This window comes from Octopus sinensis, linkage group LG11 (genome assembly GCF_006345805.1).
Source record: "Octopus sinensis linkage group LG11, ASM634580v1, whole genome shotgun sequence".
NCBI lineage: Eukaryota > Metazoa > Mollusca > Cephalopoda > Octopoda > Octopodidae > Octopus > Octopus sinensis.
Genome location: NC_043007.1, coordinates 62,188,321 through 62,214,113, shown reverse-complemented (window position 1 = coordinate 62,214,113; position 25,793 = coordinate 62,188,321). Strand labels below are relative to the sequence as shown.

The 25,793-nt window shown below is 35.8% G+C and overlaps 1 protein-coding gene across 1 annotated transcript; it reads left to right on the top strand.

Moving 5' to 3' along the window:
- Positions 1-9,588: 9,588 nt before the first annotated feature.
- On the top strand, positions 9,589-25,464 carry LOC115217087 (NPC intracellular cholesterol transporter 2). Its single transcript, XM_029786680.2, has 4 exons — positions 9,589-9,908; positions 14,536-14,643; positions 19,025-19,200; positions 25,294-25,464. Exons 1-4 carry the CDS (start codon positions 9,815-9,817, stop codon positions 25,372-25,374), a joined length of 459 nt encoding a protein of 152 aa, XP_029642540.1. The 5' UTR covers positions 9,589-9,814; the 3' UTR covers positions 25,375-25,464.
- Positions 25,465-25,793: the final 329 nt, after the last annotated feature.

Genomic DNA, 25,793 nt, shown 5'->3' with positions numbered 1-25,793 from the left:
ATAGCCTTCCTAAATGGGCCAAATACAATATCTCAGTCGTAAAGTTTATTTATAGGGAGGTTTTTACAGTTTGGAGACCTTCCTAACATCAACCATTTTACTGAATGTAGTGGGTACATTATATCATGGCACCAGCATGATATATATATATATTGCAAAGCCTTTTACTAAAAAAGCGCTTTTTGCCACGAAATGTGCTGTTGTAAGCAATGTGTTAAAATATAACATGTTATAATCATACCTACCCTGATGGTTTGTATCAGAGGGAACTTTGTTGTTGACAAAGAATAAGTTGTGGTGCTAAACTGTGGATCATGAAAGTGCTACCAACAAAATAAAATTATTGCATTAATGCATAAATAATTAGTTAATTATTTGATGAAAGATTATGGGAGGGAAATCTGAAGAATAGCAACTACAAAATAAAAAATATATACAGTATACCTCACTTTATAAGGACTTACTTTATTTTACAATAAATATAAAAAGTTTAAACAGCCATTTTGTGTGTGTGGCAATGTTGCAACATGCAGAAACACTGGTTGTGATGTATCTACACAGCTGTATATAGTGACAGAATAAAAGTTTCTTCTAAGCAAACAACTCTAGATGTGTTTTTTAATGAGAAATCTACAAGTCTGTCTATGAGTGCTTGTAAATCAGTGATCACGTCAACAAATGATGATGTGCACAAGCATAGTGCGAGTGAAAAGATTAAAATAGTAATATTTTTTTTATTATAAATGACCCTGACATTCTTTTTACTTTACATAAAATATTTTTTACATTCTACTGTTGCTTTATTGCCATTTATTTACAAGTATGATAAATTTTATTTGTAAAATACTTTTCTTGGAATGAATTACAGTTTACAACATTGCTACTATGGGAAATTATTGCTCTGCTTTATGAATTTTCTCTTTACGAGCAGTCTCCAGGAACAAATCAACTTGTATATCGAGGCATAATTTCACATTTTATTGTCCTGTACCATCCTTGTTTTCACTGACTCTTGCTGGTTAATAAAGGAAACATAATTAATATTATTAAAGTGGTGAGCTGGCAGAATTATTGGCAAACTGGTCAAAATGCTTAGCAGCATTTCTAAAGGCTTTACATTCTGAGTTCAAATTCTGCCAAAGTCAAATTTGCCTTTCTTCCCTTTTAGGGTTAATAACATAAGTACTATACAATACTGGGGTTGAAGTCAATGCAATTGATTTTCTCACTCCTCTCAAAATTTCAGACCTATGCCCTTATTATTATTATTATTATTATTATTATTATTATTATTATTATTATTATTATTAATATTAGGGTGGCAAGCTGGTAGAATCATAAGCATGCTGGACAAAATGCTTAGCAGCATTTTGGGAGTCCCTGCATTTTGAGTTCAAATTCCATTGAGGTCAACTTAGCCTATCATCCTTTCAGGATCAAGGAAATAAGTACCAGTTATGCACTAGGGTCGATATAATTGACAAGCCCCACCCCCACTACTTCTTATGCCTTTAGTAGAAAGGATCATTATTATTATTACTGGTTGTCAACTTGAATAGATGTGTTTCTTCTCATTCTTGTTGTTTCTACCTGGATTACAAATGTTTCCATAACTTTTTTACATGATTTAGATTTAGATTTGTTATTTGTTTCATGTTATGTAAAATGATTTTGTGAGGCAAGTTTTAATTCATTTCATTGATATTAACTCTAGAAAACTTTTTTTTATTTTTTGACATTTTGTTTGACTTCATTCACAAAAGCATGGAAGAAAAAATGTAAATAGTAATTTTGCCATTGCAAAGCAGAATGATAACAAACCTGACCCACCTAAATTTTTCCTGTTTTAAATATGGAAAAATTTTCAGAAAAACAAGATATGTTTATATATATATATATATATATATATATATATATATATAGGCTTGACAGGATACATATACTTAAACACACACACACACATGTATATATGCATATGCACTCACATGTATAAATATATATACACTTATAGAGATCCCAACTTCTATCACTACCATCACTTCAGCACATTTCACCATGGCTAGTCAAGTCTTTTGCTGCACAGCATATCACTAATCAGTATGGCTCTTTGTCATCTCCTCTGTGAGATGCATTATCTTCAGGTCATCTTTTATCACTTCAATTTCCCTCTTCTCCAGGTTCCATCATTTGTTAATAAATTACACTGTGTGACATCATTTTTGTTCTTGGAAAGCTACTGTTATTTCCTATTTGAAAGTACTTAGAAAGTATGAAAAATGGCTAATATTTCCTTCATACTTTGCTTTCGTTACATTTATTTAAACCCTGAAGAATCTCTCTCAACACATGGCTATGATGCTCCCTCACTACTCCTGTTCATAATCAGAGAAGTACACATTGTCAGCCACTATGCTCAGGTCAAGCAACTGACAAGCAAATCTGTATTATAAAGCAGAATAGTTGCTATGATGATATTTCTGCTTCGGTAACTTCACACTGAATCTGTCTGACATCTAAACATTGATGTCCAGGTGACAAAAGCAAAGTTTGAAGGGAATAGTAGTCATTTCCTTTGATTTCTAGATTGAAACAAATAGGAAACGACACACTTACTGACTAAAGACAAAACAAAACAAAAAAAAAAATTAAATATTTTGTTACACAGTGTTATGTTATCACACTTTTGGAAACTTTCATAACTTGATCCATCAATTTAATACTTTTGCAGTTGCCCCTTTCCCGAGCATCTTCTTTGACCTTGTAGTTGTTGATGACACAGCTATGCCAGTCATTAGATATGACATCTCCCTGCACAACTTGCTCAACTAGATCATATGCTAATTACTTGCAAGTAACTAGCATGTGACCTATGTTACCTGATTATTTCAGCATTTCTGTTACTATTCCTAATGGTTTAGTTGTCGCCCTTGCTTCCATCTCCTTCATCAAACTTTTTGGCTGCCCAGCTGTCAACTTCAGTTGATTAGTCCCTCTGCTATATATATATACATAGGCTTGACAGGACACATATACTTAAAAACACATACACACACATTTATAAATATATACACATATAGAGATCAATCTCTCCTATGCATTCTCTTCTTTCAACAACCTCTAGTTGTAGCACTTGAATGCATCTTTCTTTTCAGTGTCAGTGCAGGCAGATAAGCTGGTATCATTTTGTATACTCTCCCCACAAACATCTCAATTCTTTCTGATCCACTACTTTGCAATCTCGAACACCCCCATGCCTCCGATCGACACGGCACAGAACATGTGCAAACTTCTTGCTTCCGGCTTTTCCTCTTTCTCTGTATACCTGATATCTAACTTCTCTTCTTGATAATTGATATCGCTATTTGCTCCCTTATCTTTCTCTGAGCCTTTCCAAGCCTGTCTCTTAGCTTCTCTAGCTCTATCTATGGTATAATATCATAATCTGGTCAACTTTGTGCTTGAACCTTACCCCAGTTGTAGATCTGGTCTGTTGATGCTGCAAGTTGCCTTGTAAGAACTCTCAGTTGTCCTCTCTGTTATAAATTTCTATTTCATCTTACCTTTCATCACATGCATTAGCCAGTACATTTCTGAACCTCTCTCCTTGTTGGTGATGAATTTGGCTGAGGCTCTCCTCCACCATCTTGCCTCATACAATCCTTAAACTATTGCTTAGACTTCTTGGTCAACTTAAGTCTTGTGAATACCTTAATAAAGCTTTACTTGGGTGTCGTTTTTTGCTTTCTTGACTTTGCTAAGGCTTCCAAGATAGGTCAAATTTCTCCCCTCACCCATTCTAGTTATTCATCGTTGTCAGGGATAGGTGTATAGCTATTGGAGTGTATGCACATAACCAGTGTGTTTTTAGGGATATTGCTGGTGGAGGACTGTCAACGTTATATAAAATAAAAATAAAGATGAACGTTTTATTTCTTTGTAATGTCATAAGTAGTGGTGGGCATGGTTCCGCTAATTCGCTAACAGTGAATTAGCAATGCTAACTTTTCGTTTTGTAAATTAGCATTTTTGCTAACTTTGGGAACCATTAGTGGACCAATTAGCTTCTGCTAAATTTAAGTCTACTATCAAAATTCATATGTTTGTTCCTGTCTGTTGTGGGCATGTCTTGAAGAGTCTGTCAGGCATGCTATTGGCTGACTACGTGTACACATGACAAGATGTAATTGGTCAATGCAGCAGCAGCTAACTGAGCAGCATTGTATAATTCTGCAGTTTTGAGCTGTGTTCACATATGATGATGTTACATTACAGACAGTCTTACAGTGTCAGCAACAGCAGTGTACATTATTGGCTTATCAAGTTATCGCTTATTTTTATGGAAGGTGAAAATGTTTCTGTTCGGCCTGAGGATGAAGGGGCTATTGAGGAGTCTGCAATGACTGTGGGTGAGGCAGAAGTTGATCAGGTTGAGAGCCAGTAGTCTCAGAACCTGTGGCCCCACCTGGAGGGCTACTTTGTCCTTATGTTAAAGGATAAGAGGAATGCCAAAATCTTCTGGTGCATCATGTGCTAGCACAAGGAGACTACCATCAAGGGACAAGTGGCGAGCCTCTACAACTTAAAGTCGCATGTCAAGAGGAAATACCCAGTGCATGCCATCCAATTTGAGGAGAGGACAAAGGCTAGCTCACCCCATCGGAAACACAGGTAATCTTCCGGTAGCAGTGCCAGAAGCCAGCTGTCACAGCCATGCGTAAAGAAAGTATGCCAGTCTAGCATTGGCAAGGCATTTGCCCAAACTGCTGGTACTGGCATCTGTCAGTCTATGGTGGATAGAAGGATTGTAGACCTGTTTGTCGACAATGTGCTACTGTTGCATGTAATGGAGTCTCCCACCTTTGTCAGCCTGATCAGGATGTTCAACTCCAGCAAGACGTCAATGACCTGCCACACCCTGGGCAAGATGATCTTGGCCAGCCATAAACAGCTGGAGGAGTATCTTACAAGGTATTTATAAATTTAAACTTATACAAGTTTATTAAATTATTATTATGGTGTATTTCATATTTTCTTAATCTAATTTAATTATTTATTAAATAATTATTTTCTTAATTGGTGTAATAAAATGTTTAAAGCTAATTGAAATAAATATCATAATATATAATATACGGTATATATATATATTCCACTCATGATTAAGTCTGCACGGTCAAAACAGCAATCTTTAATGAAATAATGAATAAATAAAGTTCTGAACTTATCAAATTCCAACCATCATTTCATCCCCCACCTCAGTTATTCACTCACCACCATCTCATCTATCAGAGTAGTGTCACTATTTTCAAAAGTTTAATAACAAGGCTTTAAATCATAAGCAATATTTCCATGAATTTAGTACAGCCTAGTAACAAATGTTAAACTACAATCTGTATGATTTCTATAAACAGAATATGGTTATAAGCTACTGCAATCAAATGTTTTGCCTCCTTCCTACCAGTGAAAAATTGTACAAACCACGTACTCACAAAAACCTTTTCAGCTTGCATAGAGATACAGATGAGAGGCTAGAGTTTTTTTCCTTTTTTAGTAGGCCATGATAATACTCTGTGTCAGTTTATATATATATATATATATATTTATATAATCTGATGATACACTATAAAGCCAAGCCCTTTATGGACGTGAAACCTATGGTAATCCCATAAACCGACCTTATCTAACTTTAAGATATATATATATATATATATATATATATATATATAAATTAGAGATAAAGCATATAACTAGATCACAAAAAGTACAAAAAATGAATAAACAGTATATAATAAGTAAAAAGACTATGTACGTTTCGTGGCTATAACTTCAATTCGAATTAAAATCAAATTTAAATTTAATCGAAAAACAATTCAATTTAAAAGTATTGTCACTCCTCAGGTCAACAATGATAACAATAATAGTTAAATAAATAATCAAATAGAATTAAACAATATTTCTTAAAGAAATAAAATCATGATTCTTCTTATAGAAGAAACTCCGTTAACTAAATTTGAAACCTAAAAAGTAGGACCAGGTGTCTATAATACATTTATCATGTTAAAAATTTAAGATAAAAAAATAGAGTAAATAGATAGAAAATACTTTTCGATTTTAGTTCACATATAATAATTATAATAATAAGAATAATTAAATAAATGTACAGGCGCAGGAGTGGCTGTGCGGTCAGTAGCTTGCTTACCAACCACATGGTTCTGGGTTCAATCCCACTGCGTGACAGCTTGGCAAGTGTCTTCTGCTATAGCCTCGGGCCAACCAATGCCTTGTGAGTGGATTTGGTAGACGGAAACTGAAAGAAGCCTGTCGGATATATGTATATATATATGTATGTGTATGTTTGTGTGTCTGTGTTTGTCCCCCTAGCATTGCTTGACATCCGATGCTGGTGTGTTTATGTCCCCGTCACTTAGCGGTTCGGCAAAAGAGACCGATAGAATAAGTACTGGGCTTACAAAGAATAAGTCCCGGGGTCGAGTTGCTTGATTAAAGGTGGCGCTCCAGCATGGCCGCAGTCAAATGACTGAAACAAGTAAAAGAGAAAAGAGAGAAAGAGATATCTAAATTATCATTAACAAATAAAAAAGTAGAAATCCATATTTTTCAATCAATAATCATATAGATTACATTATTATTTCTTAGATTATATATATATATAATATATATATATATAAATTAGAGATAAGCATATAACTAGATCACAAAAAGTACAAAAAATGAATAAACAGTATATAATAAGTAAAAAGACTATGTACGTTTCGTGGCTATAACTTCAATTCGAATTAAAATCAAATTTAAATTTAATCGAAAAACAATTCAATTTAAAAGTATTGTCACTCCTCAGGTCAACAATGATAACAATAATAGTTAAATAAATAATCAAATAGAATTAAACAATATTTCTTAAAGAAATAAAATCATGATTCTTCTTATAGAAGAAACTCCGTTAACTAAATTTGAAACCTAAAAAGTAGGACCAGGTGTCTATAATACATTTATCATGTTAAAAATTTAAGATAAAAAAATAGAGTAAATAGATAGAAAATACTTTTCGATTTTAGTTCACATATAATAATTATAATAATAAGAATAATTAAATAAATGTACAGGCGCAGGAGTGGCTGTGCGGTCAGTAGCTTGCTTACCAACCACATGGTTCTGGGTTCAATCCCACTGCGTGACAGCTTGGCAAGTGTCTTCTGCTATAGCCTCGGGCCAACCAATGCCTTGTGAGTGGATTTGGTAGACGGAAACTGAAAGAAGCCTGTCGGATATATGTATATATATATGTATGTGTATGTTTGTGTGTCTGTGTTTGTCCCCCTAGCATTGCTTGACATCCGATGCTGGTGTGTTTATGTCCCCGTCACTTAGCGGTTCGGCAAAAGAGACCGATAGAATAAGTACTGGGCTTACAAAGAATAAGTCCCGGGGTCGAGTTGCTTGATTAAAGGTGGCGCTCCAGCATGGCCGCAGTCAAATGACTGAAACAAGTAAAAGAGAAAAGAGAGAAAGAGATATCTAAATTATCATTAACAAATAAAAAAGTAGAAATCCATATTTTTCAATCAATAATCATATAGATTACATTATTATTTCTTAGATTATATATATATATATATATAGCAATAAAGGGTTTAGCAACGAATTGCCTTACCACATACCGAATTTAGAAATAGCAGTCAAAGAGTTATAGCTATTTCTTCTACTAAAAAGGGAGATCTCAGTAAAAACAGCAATTGATAATCTGGTGAAGGCTGGTTTATGGGGTTACTCTGGGTTTCCCGTCCACAAAGGGTTCAACTCTATGGCGCATTGTCAGACCCCAATGCCTGATGGCTTAAGACAGAAAACCCAGGGTAACCCCATAAACTGGCCTTCACCAGATAAAAATATAGACTGCTCTTTCTTAGAGTGTGTTTCTTCACTGAATTTATGTTTTTTTTAATATATACATATACATATCTATCTATCTGTCTATCTATCTATCTATATATATATATATATATGCATGCATGCATGTATATGTATGTATGTATGTAAGTATGTATGTATATCAGTGGCAACTCCGGCACTCAGGCTGTTCAGGTTTAGCCCAAGTATAAATTTAGTAAAGTGAGCTTGTATTTGCAAGCTGATTTAATTTCTACCAACACTGACTTCAACTATGTATTTTCAACCAATAACTCAGGCTCCTTTTATTGAGCCTGGTTGCAGTTCAGCATCTGGCAGTTGTCTTAGAGGTGCCTGACGCGCCTGATATGGGCTCAAAGGTTACAGCCCGAGTTGTTATCTATGATCATAAAAGTAATTCAAATTCAATGTTTTCTTGAAATAAATTTCTGTAGAGATTAGGATCTAAATTCCAATCTATGAAAAGTTTCCATTCTACTTTTTTTTTAAAGGAATGAAAAATTACCCAGCACCTTGTGCTAATACAAACGAGCCTGGTAGGTATAAAAGACTAACTGGCATCTCTTGTCAAGAGTACAGGTGACAGTCAGATCACTGATGTTTGTTGTGCACTCTGCTGTCGTTATTTAATTGCCATCATTTTGTGCATCTGTGTGCAAAGATCACTTGTGTTTAGCATGGTTGTTTTATTTTTACCCTTAACTTAGAAACGAGAAAGATATAGTGCTAGATATAAAAATAATATAGCATTTGGGGCTAGAAATAAAGCGGAAAAACATGGTCACTGTTGTCCAAGGCGCAGAACTTGGTGAAGACCTGGCTGGATACCGTCTCGAAGGAGGTCTTTACTGAACTTGCCTTTTTGGGTGAGTAGGTGTTGATCAACCCGTTCACCAAATATAACACTGCCATCCCATCCAGTGCCGTAGTTGAGCACCTATTCTCTATAGGCAAAGATATTTTGAGGGCCAAGAGAACCACCCTGTCAGTTGGTAACTTTGAGAGGCTGATGTTTATGAAGGACAGCCAGTACAACGTGGAGGCGATGGAAAAGGCCCAGTCAGAGTAATACACTTTGATCATCATCTGATCTTGGCATGATACGTAAGTTATACTCTAATTTTTTGATTCGTTTAACACTTTTGGTACAGCAATTAAAGTGTTGACTGAAAAACTAATGTTTAATTCCATTTGTTCAGGGTTTTAGAGCCTTGAAAAAAAAAAAAAACTGAAGCATAATTCATACGATAAAGTTAGCGGTTATCAGTTCGTATTAGCATATTTTGCGAATGAAAAAATAAGTAAGTAACGTAGATAGAAATATTTTCATCAACTAAAATCATTCAAGCATTTAGTAGTCAAAAACTCTCTCAGGGAGTGCTTGAAATCTAAAAGGAAGGTGAACTTTTTCTTTTCTTTTATCTCCACCTACTCGTATTTCTCAGCCGTTTCTATGACGCATCCATTGGTTCTTTATCTCTCCTATACAAATGCATTTAGCAGATCACGCCACACTATGTTCTTTTATTCCCTCCCCTGATCATTATTGGTGTTAGTATTTTGCTCCTTTCCTCCAACCATTACTATTATCATACTTTTTACTTTGCTTTTCTCATTTCTTTTCCCTCACACTGTCAAGCTTACGTTTTCTTTTTCTTACTCGCTACACCTCTTCTCACTTCGCTGCTTATAATAACACTATAAATAAACCGATTCTGACTCAATAACAACTGTGTTGTTCATATCTGCTTTCATTCCTCAATGGTTTATTTTTCCGCTCCCTTTCATACAGTCCTTATATTGGTTAATCAACACTGCTAACTGAATTTTCAACTCGGAACACGCACTCTTAATCTTCGGTATTAAGTTGACGAACAGTTCCTAAATTATGACGATGGCATCGGGTCGCATGTTTTGGAGTTTGTTACTTGTTATGTCAACTTTAGCCTTCGCCAAAGGTTCTTTAGTCTTCGAAGATTGTGGTAATATATTATTTACATATTTATAAATTCTTGATTTGCTCCATGTAATTACTATTTCGCTTCCAGGTTATAAATATTTCAATTTTGAATTGCGTGAGCGTAACACTAACATATTTCTTTTTATAATCCTAAACGTAATGCTGAATGCCCTATCATCACTTTCAATTAAAAGTCGCTACGAGGCGAAACCTTGCTATAGAAATATTGGGGGGAAAAAAAATTCATGTTCAGTAAAGTTTGTATATTGGTTCCTTTTTCACTCTGGTTGTTTAGCTCAGGTTGGCTCTGAACTTGCAAACTTCTGATCAAAAGCATCCTGATCAATGACTATCCTGTATTTTTCTTTATCTTAGGATCACATTCAAGTGCTATTCTTGCAAGACAATACTGTATAATTTGTAGGAGATTTGACTACTATTTCTAGCAGTTGGAGCAACCGCGTAAAAGTCCCCTTTGATCTATTTCCCCATACACTTCTAAAATATAGTTTAATACCTCATTGTTATTGTCTTTATGATGGTTGTTTGGTATAAAAACAGTCAGAACTGAAAGCCACTAAAGAATAGGTACTCTTCACGCGAACAAACGTATATTTGCTGACAGTAAAGACGGCGCATTGGCAGAATCGTTAGTGAGCCGAACAAAATGTTTGGCGACATTTTACTCGTCTTTACAGTTTGAGTTCAAATTCTGCCGAGGTCGACCTTGCCTTTCATCCTTTCGGGTCAGTCAATAGGTACCAGTTGACCACTGGGTCAATGTAATCGACTAGTTCCCCTCCCTCAAAATTTCGGGCTTTGTGCCTGTAGTAGAAAAAGTTATTTGGTGACAGTAACAAGATAAAAAATAACGTTGGATGGGTGGAGGGGGAAATTAAAAAAAAAAATCCTTGTAACAAACGAAAACCTGAGAATTCAAATTATAAGTGCATAATTGTACTTAATTTTCAAATTATGGAAGATAGCTAATGCTTATATAGTAGTTTGAATTTACAGTAAACAAAAAACGAAGACAAGTGAGGGAACAATGAACAAGCGTATTTGACGCTCTGGAAGAACGAGAGAGTCTTTGACATTTCGAGCCTATATAAAATATCTTGATTCTATCAAATCCTGAAAATTTTAGGTTAATGTTGACATTATTACTCGGAAACGAGATCGAAAATGAAAAAAAAAACAGTGCAACGGGTGTAAAAAAAGGTGGAGGAAACGAATATGAAAACAAAAAGCAACGGGGGTTGGGGAGAGGACTTCGGAGAATTCACAAGATCTGATGTTTTTCCTTCATAACTTTTAGGAAAATTTTTTTTTTTTAATGAAATTTTATATAAATACCTTTCAAACGGTATAGATTACGATTATAAAGGAATTTGTGAGGAAAACCTTTTCTGAGGGGATAGGGAGAGGACTTCGGAAAATTCACAAGATCCGATGTTTTTCCCTCGTAACTTTGAGGAAAATGGGTATCTTTCTATTTCACATTCATGTAGGAAACGAATCTGAAAACAAAATCGTACGGAAAGCAACAGTGTAGGTGGGTGGGACTTAAGAAAATTCATAAGATCAGTGTTTTCCCCACTTAACTTTGAGGAAAATATAATCTTTTTGAAATCACAAATTAGGATTTTCCTCGGGAACTTGGATGCTAAACATCCCTTTGAAGCGTTCAGGTCCTTCTACCATATATATATATATATATATATATAAAAACTTACTTGGAGAATAAGAAAACAACGCGAGGCGTTCAGTCATATAATAACAATTTAATAAATAAAACATATGCATACATACATACATATATGTACATACCTACATCTATATGTATATATATATGCATATATATATAGGAGTACAGGACACCACAAATAAAAGTAGAACACAACGAGAAACGAAAACATAGAATTAAACAAGGAAATGGACTGTATGTATGTATGCATATGTTTTATTTATCAAGGAAGACCCGAACTCTTCAAAGGGATGTTCAGCGTCCAATTTCCTGAGGAAAATCTTAGTTTGTGATTTCAAATGATCTCTGTGCTGCAAATGATCTCATAGTCTGCAACCCTAACTTCAGGAAACCAGCCAGCCAGCCACCTGATTACCTATTAGTTTGGTGGGCACATAAGCCAAGTTGATTATATCCTCACCAGGCAATGAGATAGACAGATGCTTGCAAAGGTAAAACCTTTCCCAGGTGAAGAATGTACAATCCAACAGAGGTGATTAGTCAGTGACTTCAGAATTAGAGCTTGAAGGGTTTGGAGAAACTAGCCAATCTGGAAAAGAAGGCTATAGAAGCTCAAAGATCCAGTAAACTGGCAAAAATTTAGGGTCATACTAATAGAAGCTTGTGAAGATGAGAAAGAGGAGTTAGACATATAACTTAGAAGACAATTGAAAGTTCCTGTAGGACAATCTACTGAGGACTACAGACCAAATATGTAACTACTGTAAAATTCCAGTCAGGATGAGGGTGATATAGTGGTAGACAGTGATATAAAAACAGACAGGCCTGGAAAACAGGTGGTAGCTGAGAATTATATCAAGTAGCCAGAAGGGAGGCTAGACAACAGGTTTACATAGCAAAAGGAATAGCTGTAAGAGATTTGCCAATGTTCTACAGCATGAGGTTTTCAGGATTGCAAAGCAGTGTATTAAAGAAAATAAAGATGTTGTGGGTAAGAAATGTGTGTGAATGGATCAAGGTATGCTTGCACATAGTGATTCAGAGAAGATAAATGGAAATGCCATTATGAAAGGTTACTAAATGTGGAGTATGCATAGAAGAGTCTTCCAAATATAGAGCCAGGAGGCTCCTTTAAGTTTATAGATAGTTTCTGTTACCTAGATGACCAAATTAACAAGTATTGGAGGTTGTTCTGAAAGAATAGGATGAAGGAAGTTCAAAGAGCTATCACCTCTGTTGGCAACAAAAGCTTTTCTTTTAGAGTGAAAAGCAGTTTGTATGATGCTTGTGTATAAACAGCTATGTTCCTCTGTAGTGAGATGTGAATCCTGAATGCAGACAACATACATAGACTGGAGAGGAATGAAGCAAGTATACTTTGTTGGATGAGCAACATCAGTATGTATGCATGACAAGGTGCAAATGTGCTGAAAAGTTGGGCATTAGAGGAATCAGGTGTAGCATGCAAGAGAGACGGCTACCATGGTTTGGTAATGTGATACATATGAATGACGGTAGATCACTTATAGTGGATAATACCTGTGGAAGATGAGGACCCAAGAAGACAAGATGAAGTAGTGAGGGCTGATGTAAAGATGTTTGGCCTCACAGAGGAGATGATAGTGGACTGAGATGTCCGGTGATATGAGGTTCTTGAGAAGACTTACCCACCTCAGTGAAACTAAGTTCTGTGTAAGCACTGTATACTCCACCTACATGTAACATTAATTCACACACCCTACCCTAATGCCCCAAACTACATCTCTTTTTCATGTACTATGCTTATCTCTCCCTCTCCACTCCTGCAGCCCAACACTGTTCTGTCTTCCATCTGCCAGTTGTATCCCCCTTATATACCTGTTCCACCACTCACAACCCATTTTCCTCTCTCCTTCTCACCTTTTGCACTTTCATGAACTCCCTACACATGCACCCTGAGCAATTCTCAACCATTCCATGTATATTCGCATCCTTTGAAACTTGAGAGTATATCCTGGCACATTGTCACTGTCTCTTGATATCTCTTGCTCTTTCTTATCCTCACTCTTTCAATTTCTCTGACAGGGATAACCATGTATCTCCTCTACAGCAAGATGCTTACCTCTGTCCCTCTATCATACACTAACCTCTCATCATCTGGCACAAAGGCACCTCTCTCAATACCTCTCCACATCTCATTTTAGAGATCTTTGTCTTGCCAGTTACTTGGTGACCTCACCAGTGTTGGTGCCATGTAAAAAGTATCCATGGCATCCAGCTATAAAATCCATGCCAAAGCAGACAGTGGAGCTTAACGCAGTCCTCTGGGTTATTAACTTTTGTGAAACTGCCCAACCCATACCAGTACATTATATGGACGTTAAATGATGATGATGACTTGGGGACCTCATTAGTGCCAGTGGTACAAAAAAAAAAAAGCATCCAATATATACTGTAAAGCAGTTGGCTTTAGGAAGGATATCCAGCTGTAGAAACCATACCAAAGGAGACATGCAGCCCTGCAATTCACTGGATCCTTTTAAACTGTCCTACTCATGCCAGCATGGAAAACAGGCTTTAACTTACATGTGTTTGTGTGTATGAAAGCATTGTGGATTGTTGACTGATAAGAAAAACTGGAAGTGAGATGAGAGACAACAGACTTGCAACAGAAATGACAATTGAGATACAGAGTGAATATTTGATGCAAACTGAATGGGGAAAATGTCTTAGATTAGTGACAGTTGGTTCATGAAAAATGTGGAAGTAATTGAATAGAAGAGATCTGAAAACAAAACTTCTCTGATAAAGCAAATCAGAATTATAATGCTTAGTGAGATACTGCGCTGAAAATCTATCCCATTTCTATGAATACGAGGGAAGTAAGGGGACAGAACTTATTACAGTGTTTATTTAAATGTTGGTGATATTTTTTCCTTTCATCGTTTTCTTTCTCTTCCAGGCAGTAATCAGGCTACCATAGATAGTGTAAGTGTCTCCAACTGTACCAAACTACCATGTCAGATTAAACGTGGAAGTCAAATGCATTTAAATGTATCCTTCACACCAAGTAAAGTATATTTCTACTTCTGCTGTTAAACTATCTTTTTTTGCATTGGTGTTTTTGCTTTTTTGTGTTTTTAAAATTTTCAAATAACTTTAGAAATAATAGGTATTTGTTTAAAAATATATTTAATACTTTTTTTCTACTGATTATATTTACATTTCAGTACTCTCACAGGTGAGATATATTTGAAAATTGGGACGTTTGCGTATAGATAATTAACAAAAGCTGAGGTGTGGCTGTGTGGTAAGAAGCTTGCTTCCCAACCACATGGTTCTTGGTTCAGTCCCACTGCATGGCACCTTGTGCAAGTGTCTTCTACTATAGCCTTGGGCCGACCAAAGCCTTGTGAGTGGATCTGGTTGACAGAAACTGAAAGAAGCCTGTTGCGTGTGTGTGTGTGTGTATATATATATATATATATATATATATATATATAGATACATACAGGGGTGCAGCTAGGGTAAATGGTGCCCAGGGCAAGCATCAGAATTGTGCTCCCCACCCCAACCAAAAAATGGAAACTCACATAGAGAAAATGAATAACTGGTTTTAAAAAAATTGCAATAAAAGATTTAATTAAAAACTGACAAAAGATGACAATTTTATCTTAACCCTTTTGTTACCAACCCAGCTGAAACCGGCTCTGGCTCTGATTACAAATGTCTTGTTTTCATAAGTCTTGAATTAAGATCTTCCACCAAGCCTTAGTCACAATTTATGTTTCTAACACTAGTTTAACGATAACTAAGTTATTTTATTAAATTCTTTGTTATATTTAAAGTAATTGAAAGAAACAGAGTGCATCTCAAAATAAATACAGTAACGAAAGGGTTAAGGAAGCAAACTGTTCAATAATTTGTTTAAAATCCATAATCTCAAATTCATCATTTTCCACACTGAAAAGGGTGAGATCATTGAGTTGTCGTTGGCTTATAGAGGTTCTTGTGTACGAAAGTATTAATTTCAGCTTACTGAAAGACTTCTCGCAGCTGGTGATTGAAATAGAAATTGCCAGCATGATTTGTATGCTGACTTGCAAATTTGAAACAACGCATTCATCTCCATATTGAACAATGAATTTAAGGAGGTCTTCTGGCTTTGTAATCATTTTGGTTGTCTGAGTGACCAGCAATGCTTTTACAGTCCAATATTTCTTCAAAAGGGTGCTCTCCATTAATAGCAGAACTGTATACTCCAGCAAGATAGTTGCACTTCTCCTTAAGGGAGACAAACAAAGCATGGTGATTTCATTCCTTTTACTGAAAAATATTTCTACATCATTGGTCAAGTTCAATGGTTGTCAGGGCAAGCTTAAATCATTGACCCGAATATTTCTCCAATAATATTTGGGTCAGTGAGGCTATGAAAGCAAATCTGCTTTTACAACCTCTACTCTTCAGTTGTTCCCTAATTGAATTCTGTCTCTATGACTGTTTCACCTCATTCATTTCTCACCATGAAACTTCAATTTTCCATTCAATTTCATTTGTTGCTACTTATCCACATTTCTTGAAAAATGATCACTTATTTTATACAATTGACTACATACTTTGCTTCTACAAACCAGACTTCTCTTATAACTGGGTGCTTATGGAAGAGTGTTTATAGTTTTCAACAGTCTACTAGTTCTAGCAACACTGGTCCAATAACATTCCTTTTATTATGCAAATCTTTATAGAAAAACGCTTATATTGTTAGAAAAACGTACCAAAATAACTGCATGGCACACAAAAGCACATAAAAGTGCACATTCATGAATTCGGACAAAGTAAACCAGTCAGTGGGGAATGGGGGTCAGTGCATGCATTTTGTGAGGTTAAGTAAGAACACCTATTCTGTCTAGTGACATATATGGGGATAAGCAAAACAGACCATGCCTGAAAAAGTTTTAAAAAATTTTTTTATGGCTTGATTAGAAAATGATCCTGGCCAAAATTGTGCCCCACCTCAAAGTGGTCATTCATGACTAAAGGAGGTTTTTACCTCATGTTTGTGCATAAATATAATTACTGCTATTGATCTCTGTGGAAGGAAATTCAAAGCTGTCTTTTTGAACTCAGTTGTAGAGTTTGTCACATTTAAACTGGTGCACTTCTGTTATATTTTTGCCTTATCATTACCTTTTAAAATTAGTTATGAATGTAATTAAAACTTGTAATTACAAAATTAATATTTGATATATTAATATCAAAGCTGCTCATAGCTATATTAATAGTTTATCTATTGCATGTGCTGGTATGGACTTGTCCTCTGCCTCTCACTAGATTATCCTACCAGGATTTTACTCTCATTCAATGTAGCAGCTACAGGCTGAAAGAAGCCTTGTGGCAGGTCCTGCACTAGATGGCTGGATGTGATTGGGGAAGATCTCCAGAGGCTTGACACCATCTTGGAGGATGCAAAGGAGCTGGCACAGGACCGCCAGTGATGGAGAGCACTGGTGGGTCTGGTTGGCTCTATGCATGATGATGCCTCTGAGATAACATCAACCCCATCGAGCAAAAATATGAAACAGCAGCCTATTAATATAGGCAGAGGCATGGCTGTTCAGTTAAGTTCACTTTGCAGCCAAGTGGCTTTGGGTTCATTCCCACTGTGCAACACCTTGGGCAAGTGTCTCTACTATACCCCTAGACTAACCTATGCCTTGTAAGTGAATTAAGTTGGTGGAAACATGCTGTGTGTGTGTGTGTGTGCATGCGTGCATGCATTTGTATTACCACCACCACCACTCCATAACTGGTGTTGGTTTATTTAGTGATTTAGCGAAAGAGGCCTATGAAATAGGTACCAGACTTTAACCCTTTTGGTTCTGATATAAATTTTCTGTTTTAATGTGACGTAACTTGAAAACTTCCATCAAAATTTCATGTTAATTTATGTTTCAAGCACCATCTTAGTAATGGCAGTTATTTTGGTAAATTGTTCATTTTTGAAATTAATTAAAACAAAGACATTGCATTTCAAAAGAAATATGTTAATTAACCCTGTGTTAGCCACATGGGGTGTTTTGTTAGCCCTGCCTCAATTTTTTTAAGTGCTCATAATTCCTAGTTGGCAGCAGCTTGTTTTTATTTTGCTCCCTCCCATTACTCTCTTGATTCAGTGAGGGTATGTAGTATATAACGTGGTATGGTTGTTCAGTTGTTGTAGGAGGCAGACGTTGCTTTGTCTTCAACCAGTGGTGAATCAAAGTGAACAGTAATGGCTATAAAATGAGTTCACATTGATTTTGCTTTTCATTTCAATTCATGAAAATATATTGTGGTTGTTTTTGATGATTAAAACTTTTCTCTATTATTGTATTGGTGTATTTCACCTACATTTTACAACACACATTTATGCAATAAATCTATTAATATTTTCATTTCAATGAATAATTGTATCTTCAGTTCAAGATTTGATTTAATGTATTTTGTAATGGAGATTGCATGCTATGTTATTTTAATCAGCAGTATGACAATATTTCACATAATTGTAACACTATGAGCATATTTGTATTGGGGTGTGTAAACACCCCAGGGGACTGTCCACTTTTGGAAAACCGAGGTGACTAATGAAGGGTTACAGGGTTAAAAATACAAGCACTGGAGGTGATTTGTTCAACTAAGTCTTTCAAGACAGTGCCAATATGGTAACAATCCAATGACTGAAACAAAAGATGTAAAACATTTCACAGTCTGTGACAGCATTGAGGATACTAATGAAACTTGTTAAAAAAACTTTAACACAACCTCTGATGTTACAACCTGAAACCAAGGGGTTTTAATAGCACAATTCTGGCAAAAGTATGATCATGAATTGATGCAATATTTTGACAATTTGTAAGAAAAATAAGGAAAAAGAATAGAAAATTTGGATTTATTTTTAGTCATCATTATCAGAATACTATGATCAGCATCTATAATTGCAACAATGAAACAATATCATTGTCTTTTGTGGCCTCCAATAGTTGTAAGGTCTTGCTCATCATTTGGGTCATGCCAACAATAGTTCTTGTGAATGTAGCTTTCATCCATATAAACAATCCTCTAACTTTTCTCTTCATTTACTTTCATCATTCACTTTAAATATTGGTCATGCATGAGCAAAATGTGTTTCTTCGGGTGATAGTTATTACTTTCTTTCTTTCTTTCTTTTAAAAATCCTTTACAAAGAAAAGTTGCAGTGAGCTCCCTTGCTTTCTGGGATGTTTAGGGTCTGGGAAATGATTGGTTGGTGGGAAAAATTCAAAAGTACCCTCAGTGCTGTCGTAGACTGTAAAATATATCAGAATAGAAATACTATTTTCATATAAATACCTAGTTGACTTACTTGCTTTCAAATTTTTTGTGTAAAGTGATGATTAATTTCATCTGAAATTTCTTTTACTTTTTCATTTCAGAAGTTTCAATAAATTCTGCCAAAGTTAAAGTGTATGGAATTGTACATGGCATTAATATACCATTCCCTGTATCGCCAGAGGATGCTTGTAAAAACAGTGGCCTTCACTGTCCATTAAGTCCTGGGACAACTGCTAACTACCATTATAGCTTGGATGTTTCAAATACCTTTCCAGAAGTAAGTATTTTGTGAATTATTTGAAACTCTTTTATATTCATGTCATGTCATAACAATCACCTGATTCAAAGAATTCTGTTAGATCGTTTTCACAATCTTTTACATCATCATCATTTAGTGTCTAGCTTCCATACTGGAGTACTGTGCCATGCGCCAATGTCTGCTTGAGCATAGTTTTTATGGCAGGATACCCTTTCTAATGCCTATCACTTTACAGCATGCATCTGATACTTTTCTTGTGGTACCAGTCATCATCACAAAAAATGTTATTTTCAGCTGAGTAGACTGGAGCAGCATGAAATGATGTTCCTAGTTTAAAGACACTACCTAGTCCAGGAACTGAACCAACAGCATTATGATCATGAGCCCAACACACTAACTACTAGGTTAGAATAAAAGTAATTTTAATTAATTTCATCATTTTAATTTTCTTATTAATGTCTTAGTATTGATCAATCCCTATTCAGCCTTGATTCAGCAGAACTATGATCAGAGTCACTCCAAACATAACCATTCTAGAATGCTGGAAGGAATGTTAAACTTGCATCTGTTATTTTCAGTGAATGGAAATTAACACATCAGGAGAGACATGTATTAATTTCAAAGAAGTACAAAACTCTAATCTCCTTCAAAATAAGATCCTTTTACTTCAGTGCACTTGTAGCACACCAGCCACTTCATGTAGGTCCCATGAAAATTCTCTAAAGTGAAGGTGTTCATGACCCTTGTCACAGCCAACTTCATCTTCAAAACAACTGCCCTTGAGGTTCTCCTTCAGCTTAAGGAACAATCAAGTCACAGGAAACAAGGTGTGGACTATTGTGTATAGTGAAGGTGCATGGCTCAGTGGTTAGAGTATTGGGCTCACAATCACGAGGTAGTGAGATCGAATCCCAGACTGGGCAGTGTATAGTGTTCTTACTCCAAACTGTATGCTTATTATCTTCATAGCCATGTGACTATGTACATCCAGAAAATTGCAGCTCTGGTGTTTCAACATTTCCCTCTCTCTTTCTCACACACCTCTCACCATTTCTCTCTTCCTCTCTACTGTCCTTGAATCTCTTGTGCCACCAAAAAAATTCATCCATAAACAATCTTGAGCATTTCACAAATTTCTGTAGCATTTTCGCCCTGTTTAACACAAAACTTTATTGTATAGTGAGCTTCCAAATGTCCTGACTGCATTCTGAAAACTAGTCAGCTGTGATGGAATAGCAAAAGTTGGCAGGTCAGCATATTGGATGTATAGCAATGATATACTAAATTACAATAATCTAAAATAACTGCCTCTTCTAAACACAACATTTTAGAACTTCTGGAATGCACCTTGTGTGTGTATGTATAAATATATATGTGTATATATATGTGTGTGTGTGTGTATATATATATATATATATATATATATATATATATATACATGCACACACAGGTGTAGGCATAGATATGTGTTTAAGATCACTTCCCAGTTACATGGTTTTGGGAATCTGTTCCATTGTGTTACCATGGGCCAACCAAAAGCTTGTGAGTACATTTGGTAGATGGAAACTGAAGGAAGCACATTGTGTGTGTGTGTGTTGTGCCCATGCGTGCACACACACACACACACACAATTTTAATTGCTGGCTCTGCATATCTTGTAATTTAAATATCTCTTGGGCATTGAATAGTTTGCATCTGGTGTGTATTTATGTATGCTATACACATACTCTCTCTCTCTCTCTCTCTCCCTCACACACATACATGCATTCTCTCTCCTGCATATATGTGTATGTATATATAAATAAATTTGCATGTCATTTTCTCCCTAATTTAGCACATACACATTTTCTTTGACTAAGCTTTCGTGCTGTTGGAAAGCCTAGACTATTCTAATAGTGAAAGTAAATAATCACTGTTGACTTTCTGGTTCAGCAACTAAATTCAATAAGATTATTGCTCAAAACGAGCTTTTTTCCCCACTTTCATTTTATTTAATGAAATTCTGACTGTTATAATGAGTAATAATGAACATTTTAATTAAATAGTTAAATTCAATTTTTAGCTTAAATACTTAATTTTAAATACTGAAATCATTTTTCTGCGAAAACCTTATTCCATCATCGGGTTTTTTATATTTGCAAAGTAATGTCTGTAACTAGTCATTTGAACAACAAAGATTTAAATTAATCTAATGTAAGAGTATATATTTAGTTTATTTTATTTCTTATATACATAGAATCAATTTAAAAGTTTTGCATCATAGCCATGATTCAAGGGAGGCAACACTTTCTGCACTTTCAAAAAAAGAGAAAAATCCTATCCTTTCAGTTTTAGAAGTTCGCAGTATCTATTAGGAAACCAACCACATAACAAATATAGTAAGCTTATTTAAAATGGGTAACTAATTAAGAAATAGTAAATCGAAGACAGTGGCTATGTGCTAAGAAGCTTGCTTCCAAACCACATGGTTCTGGGTTCAGTTTCACTACATAACTCGTTAGGCAAGTGGCCTTGGTCCAACCAAAAGCTTGTGAGTGTATTTGGTAGACAGAAACTGAAAGAAGCCCATCGTATATATATATGTGTGTGTGTTTGTCTCCCACCACCATTAGACAACTAGTGCTGATGTGTTTACATCCTTGTAACTTAGCAGTTTGGCAAAAGATGACAATAGAATAAGTACCAGGTTTTTAAAAAAATAAGTACGGGGGTCTAAAAGTTATTCAAGGTGGTGCCCCAGCATGGTCGCAGTCTAATGACTGAAGCAAGTAAAAAATAAAAGATTATGGATAATTCTCACCTTATAGAAGATATATCATAAAGAGTGAAATGTTTGCATTCTGTACTCGAAAATTTTTTAGATTTAGCCAACCGTCTAAAGGCTTACATGTAAGAGAAAATGAAATTCTAGGAAGAATGGCATTACTTATCACACCTGCTAAATAAATATTAGTAACATATTGGAATGATTATTGAAATGGTAAAGTTTATGTATACTCTTTACTCTTTACTCTTTTACTTGTTTCAGTCATTTGACTGCGGCCATGCTGGAGCACCGCCTTTAGTCGAGCAACTCGACCCCGGGACTTATTCTTTTTGTAAGCCCAGTACTTATTCTATCGGTCTCTTTTTGCCGAACCGCTAAGTTACAGGGACGTAAACACACCAGCATCGGTTGTCAAGCAATGCTAGGGGAACAAACACAGACACACAAACACATACTCATACATATATATACATATATACGACAGTCTTCTTTCAGTTTCCGTCTACCAAATCCACTCACAAGGCATTGGTCGGCCCGGGGCTATAGCAGAAGACACTTGCCCAAGATGCCACGCAGTGGGACTGAACCCAGAACCATGTGGTTGGTTAGCAAGCAACTTACCACACAGCCACTCCTGCGCCTATTGACTAGTCTATCTGAACACCAATTAGAGTTAATGAAAGCAATTTGAATTAGAAATAATTAAACAGTAATGATTACAAACATGAAAGCTGCACCAGGCTCTAATCTGTTTTGGCTTAGTTTGTATGGCTGGATGTCCTTCCTAATGCAATCCACTCTACAGAGTGTAATTGGTGCCTTTTATGTGTCATCAGTGCTGGGCATGACTTCAATTTCACTTGGCTTGATGTGTCTTCTCAAGCACAGCAAATTGCCAAAGGTCTCTGTCACTTGTCATTGCCTCTGTGAGATCCAACATCCTAAGATTGTACTTCACTACCTCATTCCATGTTTTCTTGAGTCTACCTCTTCCACAGGTTCCCTCCACAGTTAGATTGGTACTTCTTTATGCAGTTGTCTTCTGCACTTACAAACTGAAGAAATAAGTGCTCTGAGTTATAAAAAAGATATAACTCTGAAGTCATCATCTTTTAATGGCTGTCTTACATGCTGCCATGAGTTGGATGGTTTGACAGGATTCACTGGGTCCAAAGACTGCATTGTGCTCCAGTGTTTGTTTTGGCATGGGTTCTATGGCTGGATGTTTTTTTGTAATGCCAACCACTTTACTGAGTGTATGGAGTACTTTTTCTTTAGCATCACCACAAGTGAGGTTGTCATGCAGCTCATAAAACTAAGATCTGCTTTGATTGAGCATGGCTATAGACGAGAGGGAGGTGGCTTTATGCTACAAGATGAACAAAAGAAAATGTGTGAGAAGAGGTTTCTTGCTGTAGAGGTGGGGCGGGGCTACATGGCTACTCACATTGTAGATGAGTGGCCAGTGTGGAACTAGAAAGGGAGACAAAATAGCCATGATAGTCAGGAAGGACTCTCAAAGTACAAGGTGAATAGAAGTTAGTGGGAGACTGAAGAACAGTGTATGGGTATGTACAGATTGCAAGAGTGTATAGCAGTGTGTGAAGGATGGTTAGAGATAGAGAAAGGGTGAGAAGGTGAATACAATAGATAAACAATGACTGACAAACAAGGGTTGAAGGGTGGTTAATGATGAGTTAGAGGGGAGTAGATAATAGCTGACTGCAGAAAGGGATGAAAAGCAAGAAAACAGTAATACCAATAATGCAGTTGACAGGGGAAGAATTAGAGAAAGGGCAGTGATGTGTAGGTGAGTAGGTTGCAAGTGTGCAAGAAGAGACATAAAAACTGCTTTTTTTATGTCTTGAATAGCACTGTGTAACACAATTTTTATCCTTGGTAGCAACTGTTATTTCCTATTTGCTTACCCCTAGAAAGTATGAAACATAGCTAATATTTCCTTCAAACTTTGCTTTTGTTACATTTATTCAAACCCCAAAGAATCCCTCTCAACATATGGCTATGGTGCTCCCCCACTGCTCCTGCTCATGATCAGAGACAAGCATATTGTTAGCCACTAAGGAACATGCTCAAGTGGTTAAGGTCAAACAACTGACAAGTAAATCTGTGACAGTGAGCTGAATATTTGCTATAATGATATTTCTGCTTCAGTAACTCAGTGCTGAATCTGTCTGAATTGAATGGAAAATAGGTCAGTTTCAAAACATCGATGTTCAGGTGACAAAAGCAAAGTTTGAAGGGAATAGTAGTAATTTCCTTTCATTTTTAGATAGAAACAAATAGGAAATGACACACTTACTGATCAAAAACAAAGAAAAAAATTTGTTACACTGTAATCATGAACATCATCATTATTGTTTTACTGTCTACTTATCCATGCTTGCATGTATCAGATGTGACTTTATTGAAGCAAATTTTTGATAGCCAGATGTTCTTCATGTTGCCAGCTGTCACCTGCTTCCAGGCAAGGCGATATTTACTCATGGAAATGAATGACATTGTATGTTGGTGGTACTCATTTACAGTATTATTTATGTAATGCCAAGACAAGGACAAAGACAAAAACACACATGCACACACATTTACACACAAAAATACTTAAACAAGCAAACACTCATGCATATTATTGGCTTCTCTCAGTTTCCATCTACCAAATCCACTTACAGGGTTTTAATTGGCCTAAGGCTCAAACTTTGGGCCTCATGGAGGCAGTGACAAGTGACTGAGGCATTTGGCAATATACTATGCTTGAGAAGATCTGTCAAGCCAAGTGAGATTGCAGTCATGGCCGATGCCAGTGTTTCGTAACTGGCACCCATGCCGGTGGCAAGTAAAAAGAACACACTACACTTTCAGAGTGGTTGGTGTTAGGATGGGCATCCAATTGTAGAAACCATGCCAAAGCAGATTGGAACCTGGTGCAGCTCTCCTGCTTATCAGTTTTCAGTCAAACCGTCTAACCCATGCCAGCATGGAAAATGGACATTAAATGATAATGATGATGAGGGCTATAGTAGAAAGTATTTGCACAAGGTGCCACACTGTGAAACTGAACCTGAAACCACATGTTTGGGAAGCAAACTTCTCAATTATGCAGCTACATCTGCACCTACTTGAAATTATAGATAACTTTCTATAACATTTTTTGTACCAAATGCTCTGACAAAGTACAAAAATAGTAAAGTGTGACTAAAACTATAATTTTAGACTATAGTGTATGAAAAATAAAAAATTTTGTAAATTTGTAACTTTTCCAATTTGTCATTGACAGTTGTAATCTTGAATTTATATTTTGTTTATTCAAATCTGTTTATTTCTTTCAGATATCGGTCATCATCAAATGGTTGATTCTGCAAGGAAAAGTAGATGTTTTCTGCTTTGAAATCAGTGCTCTGCTAATTTAACTTTTGTGTGTAGTTACCTTACTGCATTTATAGTGAATGGAATAAATAAATGAAAAAAAATTATCTGCTTTTTTTAATAAATTATTTCTCAAACTTGTTTTTCCTTGTTCCATTATTTAGTTATTTGAAAAAAGGAAGTCAATAGATGTAAGTATTAGGCTAAATAAATGTTTAACGTATTTTTTCATTCATTTGTAAGTTTGCTTCCTATCTATATTATTTTAGGTCCAGTCCCATTGCTTGGCACCTTGGGCAAAGTCTTTTAATAAAACTCATCAAAGCCTTATGAGTAGATTTCGTTGGTGGAAACTGAAAGAAGCCTCTGTGTGTGTTGTTTACATTTGTACTCTCTTGTACAGAAGTTATGACATTTGAGTATTGTTGGAGCTTCTCCTTTCAACAAATCAACTTATTTCTTG